Below are 11,442 nucleotides of genomic sequence, written 5' to 3'. Positions count from 1 at the left end.
AATTCCCCCCCTATAGAGGACTCGTTTTCATTAAAGGGATTTAATCAAGAATAAATGAGATTTTAATATTGATTGTTCTCCAGTGTAGACTCTTGTTATCCTAGATAAGTTAGTTTATCTAGGCTTGTTATGCAGTGACAATATTCTCAAAATTAAAAAGTTTTTAGGTCGTAAATCTTATGTTAGGATAGTGAAATGCGTTTTTATTCTTTTCTGTTTTCATAAACATCCAGTAGAAACAATATATTGCTAATGAGATTAGTTTCAACCAATAACCCATTAATTTTTCGTTAACACCCCTCCTTTAGTGTTCAAGACTACTTTAGAAATACATTTTTTGCTTTTTTTTATATAAATACATAATTGTTAACAGTCTATAATAGGAGAGGAAGATGAGTATGTCTTCTTTGGTTTTATTAATCGCAACTACAAGTTTATGGATTTATATTATCTTGTTGGTGGATTTCTTCCTTGACAAGGAAGTCGATATTTGCTTCACCATACTACTCGCTCTATGCTCACTGCCTGTTGACAACAGTGCCTTATCTAAAGTAGCTGTGTTCTAGAGTAGACTAAACTAGACTAGACTAGATTTAGATTTTTTATTTCCTTTGTCGGGCAGAATAACGAGTTGACCTAAGAGGACTCTAAACCGAGTTAAGAATCCGATTAAGCTGGCCGTTAAACCGGATTAAATGTACGGTTAAGCTGGGATCCTTTACATTGAGTTAAACTGTAAGTCTAGGACTGGGGTTTACTTGAAGGGACTGTAAACTTAAATAGAAGTGCCCCCCCCCCATTGTACAGTGGTAAGTCCAATTCACAACGGTACCTAAACATTTTTCTGATCTAAGATTCAGAAAGAAATGTCCTTACTTTTGTAGCTCACTGAATATTTGCCATTGTGGTTGTTGGCTACGGGAATAATGTTGCTAAGACAATGAAAGAAATCACCAGAATTAAAAGATAAAGAAACGACGATATCTTCCTCGTTGTTACTCAGTTAAAGTTTTAAAGGTACTGGTGTAAATCGTATCTGCGACTATTATTCAATGAAGTGTTATTAGAAACTACCTCTACAGTCTATCTAAAAGTTTAGGTATGAGTGAAAAGTGCAAAAAGGATTGGTTGGGGGCTTTCCCAAAAATCCTGATTTTAAGAGATTATTTACTTTAATCCACACGTCAAATTCTTAAGAAACAAATTAGTTTGTCAACATAATCAACCTGAGCTGGCAACTTTTATGCCGAATACCCATAATCCACTGTGTACACTTTTAGTTTACAATTAAAAATTGAATGAAACTAATCTGCAGATTAACGTAAGATCGAAATCCTGTATTTATCTGGATGTCGATCCACTGTACAATTGTTCCTAGCTCTAATCTAACTTTGTTATTAAAGAGAGTGACCGGTAGTTGCAATGCATACTCAGTTCAACTACCATACACAGCCGGTCACTCCCTTTAACAAAGGTTTAAACCCTTGTTTGTTGATCATGGTTAACCATTTAGTACCATGAAGTGAACAATTGTTTACTTATTTTCAATTTTTTCGGGTTGGCTTAAATATTCCACCCGTAAATCCGTGTTATGTTTTCATAGCTATTTTTTAAGAAAGGGTTTTTTCAAAGTGATTTGGATAGTTTTGTGATCGATTATGGCCTGTCTCAGATAGCAAAGAAAACATAGAGACATTACACCCCCCCCCCCCCCATTCTTACATTCTTGTACTACCAACCGACCTCTCTTTTAAAAAGTAAATACCTAATTCAAAGCGTAATCAAAGAATGGAAGACATGTATAGTAAACACCTACTCCATAACAATTTCTAGGAACGTATCTATCCAGGTCTGTCCTCTATCAACCTCCAACAGTACATAATCCCAGGCTCTAAATGTCACACAGGGACAAAAGTTTGCTATACAACAAGCTATATATCAATCCCAAATGATGTGGACGTTCCGGTACTCTAAATGCCACACAGGGACACAAGCCTAGCTATACAACAAGCTATTTATCGATCCCAAATGATGGGGACGATCCGGTACTCTAAATGCCACACAGGAACACAAGCCTAGCTATACAACAAGCTATATATCAATCACAAATGATTGGGACGATTCAATGCTCTAAATGCCACACAAGAACACAACCCTAGCCAAGTATTTCTTAGTTAATATTAGAATTGAGTCATTAACAGCGTAATTACAAGTTATGCGCTGTTATATATATTCGCAATACAGGATTTGCGTAATTACTATATGAACAAGGTACGACGTAAATTACAATTTTTGCTACAGATATAGTCTTTTTTTTAGCAATGATGATTTGTTTTTAATTTGCACACTCTTCTCAATTCTGCATTAAAACTAAAACACAGACCTTGAATTTGTAACAAACAAATTTCATTAAGAAAAACAAAGATTTATATTCCTCCATAGAGAAAGTTTGAAAAGTCTCTTTAAAAGCAAGATTTCGGTAAAATACAAAACTTTATGAATAAAGAATAAATAAAAAATATTCATAATAATCAAATTAAAAACTGTCTGAGCTGAGATTAAATCTAAGCTTAACTTGAAACCGGGTGTACGGGTTTCATGTCTTAAGTTTCTGTCTCTCTATCTGCAAGTGGATATGCCCTGTAATGTCCGGGACTTAATTACGTCCCTCGGTGAATTCCAGAAGCTGTCCTTCAATCCTTCAATTCCCCCTTCCCCACCCCTTCTTTTGGACNACAACAATGCCATGCATTTTATTCTACATTTTTTAATTTCCCTTCTCCTTCTTTCGCAAATTTATTTCACCTAAAGCCTTCCCCCCATCCAACACTATTTTGCCAATTGGGAAAAATCTCTGATTTTATAATCAGAAAAAGGGAAACAATATTCTTTTATTTCTGAAGAGAACCAAGTTTTAGATACAGGGTGACCCACCAAACATGAAAATTAAAAAATGACTGAACAAATCTTTCATCTTTGATTCCTATATTAGTAAAAACTTACAACTTTGCTTCAAAAAAGGTCATCGCAAGACTTATAACTTTTATTAAAAAAATGCTTCTAATATTTTTTCCAATGGTATTTCTACTAAACAGTTGAAGGTACGGAGACGCCACTCATCCGCTTTATATTGGTAACCACTGTAGTACTGGTCAGATTTTAAGATGGCCTAGGTTTGTGCTTCTCTAAGTAAAGATGGGAAAAAACAACGGATGTTTATACACTCTCATAAGCTCGTCATCTAATCCTGACATACACACACCCCTCACTACACTCACACACACTCACACATCTCTTCAACACTGCTCTGTTTAATTTTAAATACAAATCTGTGAACACTATATAAAGGTCTTCAACGAAAGAAAAATCAGAGGAAATCCTTGATTTTTTTTTTGAAAGTTTTTTTTTTAAATTTTAATTGCTTCTTTATTTTCAGATAACGAGCTGTGATATAGATGGTAGATGTTTAAAAGTGAAATGTGACATGTTACAAGACCCTATTCTAGTTCTGCAGGGACCAAAGGGGGGACCAAGGGGCCACCCGCCCCGCCCCGCCACGGGCACCAGTACACCAGTACAATACGAGGCAGGAAGGTGCAGTACTGTACACGGAACTCAAGAAAACGACGACATTAAAGGATTCAACGAGAAGTTGGAAAACAAAGACGATTCCTTCAATATTCTGGATTTTTACTAACATAGGTAGGTCGGTTTTTAAAGATTTGGTGGAATTTGATAATTATGAGTATGAGTGGGTTTACTAATTCATTGCAAAGATAATTAAAATGTCCATTTATTGCAAACTACATATATAATCTTGTGAAATTATTTGTAAGATTTTAAAAGCTGAAATCGATTCAAGTCTACATTTTTGATTTATTTCTTGTAGCTCAACCTATTAAATTCAACTCTGACCAATATATACTATTTGCAATTAGTTTTGCAGAAAAAAAATGCAATAAATTTGCAAAAGTGTTTCAGCTTGAAAAATTTGAAAGATTAAGGTATGATCACGATTTAGGTTTTCAGTTCAGAATAGTTTAGGTTACTTATTATTTTCCATNTTGCCAATTGGGAAAAATCTCTGATTTTATAATCAGAAAAAGGGAAACAATATTCTTTTATTTCTGAAGAGAACCAAGTTTTAGATACAGGGTGACCCACCAAACATGAAAATTAAAAAATGACTGAACAAATCTTTCATCTTTGATTCCTATATTAGTAAAAACTTACAACTTTGCTTCAAAAAAGGTCATCGCAAGACTTATAACTTTTATTAAAAAAATGCTTCTAATATTTTTTCCAATGGTATTTCTACTAAACAGTTGAAGGTACGGAGACGCCACTCATCCGCTTTATATTGGTAACCACTGTAGTACTGGTCAGATTTCCCCCCCTTTAGAAGACATAAGACCCCCTTTTTGTATCTTATTATCTAAACGACCTTTGCAATGATATTATATTACCCCCCCCCTCCCCTCCCACTATATAAATACTCATCTATTAGTCGTGTACACCCAGAAATTATTATCCTGCCGTAAGCAATGCTAAATCTAACAGATTATTTATACACTGTTAAAACTGTCCTAACTCGAACAGATCATTTATACACTGTTAAAATGTCCTTACGTTCGTAATTCAAGTACAGGGCATTACAGGGGTGCCAAATATTTTCCATCGTCTTTTTACCTGTTACACATTGTGTATGAAGGAGGATGTTGTTTTTTATGCAAAATTTGTTGTTATAAAGCTGTTTTTGTTGGATCTGTTGTTAAAGCTGTTGTGAAAGCGCTGTTAGCTGTTATTTTTTTGTAAATTTTTTGCTGGATGTTAAATCTTTTTCTGAAGCTATTGTCGTTGTAAACACTGCTGTTAAAGCTGTATACTAATAGAGCTGTTGTCAAAGCTATTGTTTGCTGATAAAGCTGTTGTAAAATCTGTTAAGGCTGTTGTTACTCTTATATAATAAATAATCTGAACCACACGCAAAGTTCTTACCCTTATATTAAACCATTAAGACTTCACATTATCTAAAAGTTATAACTTCAATCTTAATTTTTCCATTTAAAATTGGTCGTAATTCCTGTTATCAAAATTTACTCAGTATTTTGATCAGTATCAGTTCAGATATTTCTCATTCATGATTTAACATAACTTTATGTTATTATAGATATTCATGTCAACTTATGTTCAGGTTTTTGTTCGTTTATGTTCATGTTCAGGCGTATGTTCATGTTCATTCATGTTCAGGTTTATGTTTAAGTTCTTGTTCAGGTTTATATTTAAGTTCGTGTTCAGGTGTATGCTTATGTTTGTGTTTAGGTTTATGTTTGTTTGTTTTCAGGTTTATGTTAATGTCTATGTTCATGATCTTGTTCAGGTTTATGTGTGTGTTCGTGTTCAGGTTTTTGTTCGTGTTCATATCTTTTAGCGAATTAATGAATTAACATATGAACAAATTTTAGACTGATATTTTTTTTTTCTAGGTAAGCGATGTGGACAACTGGTCAGGGCTGGAGGCGTGGCAGAATATTAGGGCGTGGCAGTTTGTTACAAATTGCCCTCCTACTTCTTCTTCACAACATCAGAGCAGACAACAGTCGACAACAAAAGGTAAAAGAACAACAACAACAACAACAACAAATAATAAAATTTGTATCTCCCTCTCCCTTCACTTNAAATCAATTAGTATATTGATTAGTTCCCAAATCACTGTGTGCCCCTAATGACCCCAATTGGCTCTTATTACAACTCTTTATACTCTCTTTTCAAATACAAGCATATTAAATTCAATATATGTAGTTTTTATCTATTTTAATCAAACCCCTGATCAAAACAATTTAAATTTCCCGAGTTTTTAGCGCTTGAGCAAAGATTTTTATTTCAGGAGCTAAAAACTGAAGGCTTTAAAAACATTAAAAATCCTTTTGTCTCGACAATGATCTACCCACTTAGAGACTAAATATTTATAAACTCTTAGTTCTCACCCAACTCATATCCCGAAACCTCTAATTCAAGAGGAAGTGTGGTTCATACAGTACGCATATTGCAGGGTTTGTTTTAATTACTAAATATTAAATAATCTGAGAGATAGATAGATATTTCCCCCTAAAATGTAAACAAAAATGGAAAACAAAAATAATAAAAATAGAAAACTAACTTGTTTTAAAGAATACGTAAACAAACGATCCCAAAAAATTGTCCTTTTTTGCCCAGCTTGTATGTTCTACTCAGACTCAGTACACTGAACCTCTATCAATATCTACTCTGTGGATCCACCCCTAATTTTAAAAAAGACTTCAGACTAGGGTTTCCAAATTTTCGTACAATCTCTTTCGCGAAAATTTCGTTCTGTCAACAAAAATTTGAACGAAAACGAAAATTTTCTTAAAAACATTTTCGCGAAATTCGTTAGAAATTTTTGTGATTAGCTAAAATTTTCGACCTTTCGTTCAAAATTTTCCCGAAATGAGGTCGACAATTTAGTTAAAAATACATCGAAATTCGAAATTTCGATGGAAACCCTGTTTCAGACTTAATTTCAAGTGACCTTCCATTTCTAAAATGGCATGTCTGGTTCACAATGTATAATATATAGAAACCACAATATATAATTTTTAGTTACATAGATTAAAAATTATGTCTCACATATCATATTTAACCCCACAAAAAAGACTTAATTGCTGATACCCCAAAATCTTCTGTTAAAATATATAATCACTTAGATTAAGTGATTACTAGTCTATAATGGTTGTCCCATTGTTCAGGTTTTCTTGCATGTTTCTTTAAATTATGAGCTGAATACAGGCCTAGTGCTATCTTGTTAGATACACACTGGGCTTTTATGCTTAAACATTTTCATTAAAATTATTCCCCCCATTTTTTCCAATGGTATTTCTACTAAACAGTTGAAGGTACGGAGACGCCACTCATCCGCTTTATATTGGTAACCACTGTAGTACTGGTCAGATTTCCCCCCCTTTAGAAGACATAAGACCCCCTTTTTGTATCTTATTATCTAAACGACCTTTGCAATGATATTATATTACCCCCCCCCTCCCCTCCCACTATATAAATACTCATCTATTAGTCGTGTACACCCAGAAATTATTATCCTGCCGTAAGCAATGCTAAATCTAACAGATTATTTATACACTGTTAAAACTGTCCTAACTCGAACAGATCATTTATACACTGTTAAAATGTCATTACGTTCGTAATTCAAGTACNCCCCCCCTACCCCACCAACACATTCCATGACATACCGAAGAAGCTCCCATCTATACTGTATACAAGACAAAAATAATGTTGTTTAACAAAAAAATGTTTGAGCCTTTAAAATTTTCCAAATTGAGAAAGGAATGGAATCTTTGCAACAAACTCAAATTTACTAAGTTCTATATTTTTGCAACCTGATCATGTAAACCTTTGATATTTCAAACTTAAATTATTCGTTTTAACAGACTTGATAGTTTGAAATATCTAGGGTTTAGAGATTATAAAATCAAAGTTTGTGGATTCAAAGATTAGGTTCCATTGCCCGGACACGAGAATTTATTTTATTTAACTTTATAGTTTTAATTAAAATTCATCGATTTAATAATTTTATTTTTAGATTCATGAGTTGATGAGCAAAGAGGAGTTGGCCAGTGTTTTTCAAGTCACAGAGCATCACTTAGGTTTGTTTAATATAGATTTTAGAATTAAAAAATATATAAAACTATCATTTTCAAATCGTCTTGAAACAATAAATATTAGATCATGTTTTTTATAATAAAAATAATATGTAGAATTATAAATTAAATGAAATTGCCACCGTACACACAGCTGAAAATCCATTTTTTTATTAGGAAATGATTACTTGCCTCAAACTACAATTTTTTAATTCTTATATCTCTGCAACCTGATATTGAAGATCATTGATATTCCAAGAGTTTTGCAAGAATAAAGTGTCAAAGTTTAAACACAAAAGTTTTTACTTCTGATCTGTCTAATCCTTCAGATCCTGATACAAAATAAAAATATGTTTTGTTAAGAAAGTTATGAAAACTAAGAAAATAAATACAACGACTGTTAAAGTCATTCTTATTTATACCAAACAACCCTACTACTTTATATGAATCATAATAATCAAAAATAAAATAAGTTATAGATATAAGTTATATTTTTATTTTTAACATTTATTTCGAGTGTTAAAGGAACCTTTTTTAAATGCCGACTAAAATTTGCTAAATTGTGTTTTATATATTTCCTGTGTGCTTGGCGGTAAAAATAAAACATTACAAAATCTCTGGGGTTGTCTCTAAGGTTAAACATCAGGGGTTAAAACTGGTGGTTTTATTTCAAGTGACGCATTATTTTAAAAGTTTCCTGTCAGATTCACAATGTCACTCTTTAAACCTTTATCCAGAGAATAGAGATTAAAATAGAAAGAAATAAAACTATCTCTCATTATGAATTTTTTCAGTCCCTTTGAGCCTCACAAGGAGTTCAAAGTGTACAATTCATGTACATTTTTACAAATTATACGCAGTATATCATAGTAATTCAGTATGATCCGTGAACATGTCCGTTACAATTTTTTTTTTACATAAAAAGATGTTCCAGGGCCCGGAAAGTTATATAGCACAAATCTGTGAAGTACACCTGCAGTATGGAAACAGTACATCAATATGGCGTTTTTCGGCGTTTTTTCGACTTAATTCCACTCTATAGTAATCTATTCTCTTTGCCTTGTTCTGAATATCAGAATAATGTTGTCGTGTTTCTATCTATCGATAAAAATCTATATAGTTATATCTCCCACTTCTACAATAGATGCTGTGCCCCTGTAAAGTTATATCTCTCCCTTCTACAATAAATGCTGTGCCCCTGTAAAGTTATATCTCCCCCTTCTACAATAGATGCTGTGCCCCTGTAAAGTTATATTGCCCCCTTCTATAATGGATGCTGTGCCCCTGTAAAGTTATATCTCCTCCTTCTACAATAGATGCTGTGCCCCTGTAAAGTTAGATCTCCCCCTTCTACAATAGATACTGTGCCCCTGTAAAGTTATATCTCCCCCTTCTACAATTGACGCTGCACACCTGTAAAGTTATATCTCCCCCTTCTACAATAGATGCTGTGCCCCTGTAAAGTTATATCTCCCCCTTCTACAATAGATGCTGCACACCTGTAAAGTTATATCTCCCCCTTCTACAATTGACGCTGCACACCTGTAAAGTTATATCTCCTCCTTCTACAATAGATGCTGCACACCTGTAAAGTTATATCTCCCCCTTCTACAATAGATGCTGCGCCCCTGTAAAGTTAGATCTCCCTCTTCTACAATAGATGATGTGCCCCTGTAAAGTTATATCTCCCCCTTCTACAATAGATGCTGCGCCCCTGTAAAGTTAGATCTCTCCCTTCTACAATAGATGCTGTGCCCCTGTAAAGTTAGATCCTCTTCTTCTACAATAAATGCTGTGCCCCTGTAAAGTGAGATCCCCCCCTTCTACAATAGATGCTGCGCCCCTGTAAAGTTATATCTCCCTCTTCTACAATATATGCTGTGCCCCTGTAAAGTTAGATCCCCCCCTTCTACAATAGATGCTGTGCCCCTGTAAAGTTATATCTCATCCTTCTACAATAGATGCTGCACACCTGTAAAGTTATATCTCCCCCTTCTACAATAGATGCTGTGCCCCTTTAAAGTTAGATCTCCCCCTTCTACAATAGATGCTGTGCCCCTGTAAAGTTATATCTCCCCCTTCTAAAATAGATGCTGCGCCCCTGTAAAGTTAGATCTCTCCCTTCTACAATAGATGCTGTGCCCCTGTAAAGTTAGATCCTCTTCTTCTACAATAAATGCTGTGCCCCTGTAAAGTTAGATCCCCCCCTTCTACAATAGATGCTGTGCCCCTGTAAGGTGAGATCCCCCCCTTCTACAATAGATGCTGCGCCCCTGTAAAGTTATATCTCCCTCTTCTACAATATATGCTGTGCCCCTATAAAGTTAGATCCCCCCCTTCTACAATAGATGCTGTGCCCCTGTAAATTTATATCTCCCCCTTCTACAATAGATGCTGTGCCCATGTAAAGTTAGATCTCCCCCTTCTACAATAGATGCTGTGCCCCTGTAAAGTCAGATCTTCACTTACCATGAAAATCCCTGAGGGGGAACACAGGGGAGACAAATAAAATTTCTTGTTTCAAATATTATTTTAGACTTTTTCCTTTTAATTTTGCTTATAAAGCCATCTCAGTCCCCACCCTCCCTCTCGTATTCCTGGAATTATAAAAAAATGTTAGTTTTAAAGTTTGTCTATAAGGATTTTAAACACTTGCCTAGCCCCATACTTTTGTATAAACCTTATATCTTTGCATCCTAATTCAGTAGTAATGAATTAAAATAATCAACGTTTGAAATATTAAAGACATCATCAGGTTTCAAAGTTTTTTTTTTGTGAAAAAGTTTCAAAATATTCTTCAACCTCTTTGTACGGAGTGCTCCCTTGATGGTTTGTAACTTTAGTAAAATTTGTAGATTTTGCACTTTTTACTTTTATAGTTTCCTTCCTGCTATAATAGCAATGAATTCGCAGAATTTTTTGCAAATACTGCAAAAAAAGGAATTATCAAATTAATAAATTTCAAATGAAAAAATATACGTTCAGAAGAAATATTATAAATTAAGCAAAAGTATTATTCTGTTTTTTAGTTTTTTTAAACATGCATTTAGCAAAATTTTGAAAGTTAAAATTTCTATTTCTATGCTTTAAATAAAAATAAATTGTGATATTGAATAACTAGAAGACAAGAATTTGCATTAAAATATTATTAATATTTCATACTTTGTAATTGCATTAAACTTAAATATTTCTGTAACGTTTTCAGCTCAGATAAACTTATGAATTTTAAGCTCCTCATTTTCTTAGAAAAAAATTGTAAACAAACGTTATGTTGTTTTAAGATAAAAACCAAACAACTTGAAAAATTTGAAGAATGTGAAATCTATATATTTGATCTGAGATATAGTATCAAACACGTTTTCTGTTTTTTTTTTAAGGTTTTAATGCTCATATGTTTAATATTGAGAAATCATTGATTTAAAGAAGAGATTCGGAGCTCAATTATGTTTTAATCTTTACAAAAAATCTATCTTATATTTCTTGAATACCACTCGAACAAATCCTGTAATGGTTTATTATTAGCTTTTACTTTATTTGAACAATCAAACAGAGCTGAAAACTATTAAAGGAAAGATTTCATCCTTTCCTTGTGGGGAAATTAACCGTTTAAAGACCGATGAAATTATAAATTCAACCATTTAAAAGTTTTGAGAGCTGGAACATTTGGTTTGTAAAAAGTATTGAAAACCGTGAGGTTTCTATGAGGAAAGTTTTTCACTAAAAACCTGGTCTTTATAAAAGAATGTGATTTCTTGTTGAGATGTGTGGG

General features: G+C 33.4%; 1 protein-coding gene across 2 annotated transcripts in view; it reads left to right on the top strand.

The window, feature by feature from the left end:
* The first annotated feature begins 3,432 nt into the window (after window positions 1-3,432).
* Window positions 3,433-11,442, top strand: part of LOC111709191 (A disintegrin and metalloproteinase with thrombospondin motifs 18) — a 62,574-nt gene continuing 54,564 nt past the window's right edge. For both annotated transcript variants that reach the window (XR_002766806.1, XM_023482804.1), the window contains exons 1-3: window positions 3,433-3,702; window positions 5,487-5,613; window positions 7,616-7,679. Coding sequence is in view for 1 of the 2 variants with exons in the window: in XM_023482804.1 (XP_023338572.1) it covers window positions 5,494-5,613; window positions 7,616-7,679 (184 nt within the window). In the remaining variant the exon portion in view is untranslated. The remainder of the gene's footprint in view (window positions 3,703-5,486; window positions 5,614-7,615; window positions 7,680-11,442) is intronic.

The sequence above is a fragment of the Eurytemora carolleeae genome, unplaced genomic scaffold, assembly GCF_000591075.1.
Source record: "Eurytemora carolleeae unplaced genomic scaffold, Eaff_2.0 scaffold550, whole genome shotgun sequence".
Taxonomy (NCBI): domain Eukaryota; kingdom Metazoa; phylum Arthropoda; class Copepoda; order Calanoida; family Temoridae; genus Eurytemora; species Eurytemora carolleeae.
The sequence above is the reverse complement of the archived record's forward strand: the minus strand, read 5'-3'. Positions and strand labels throughout refer to the sequence as shown.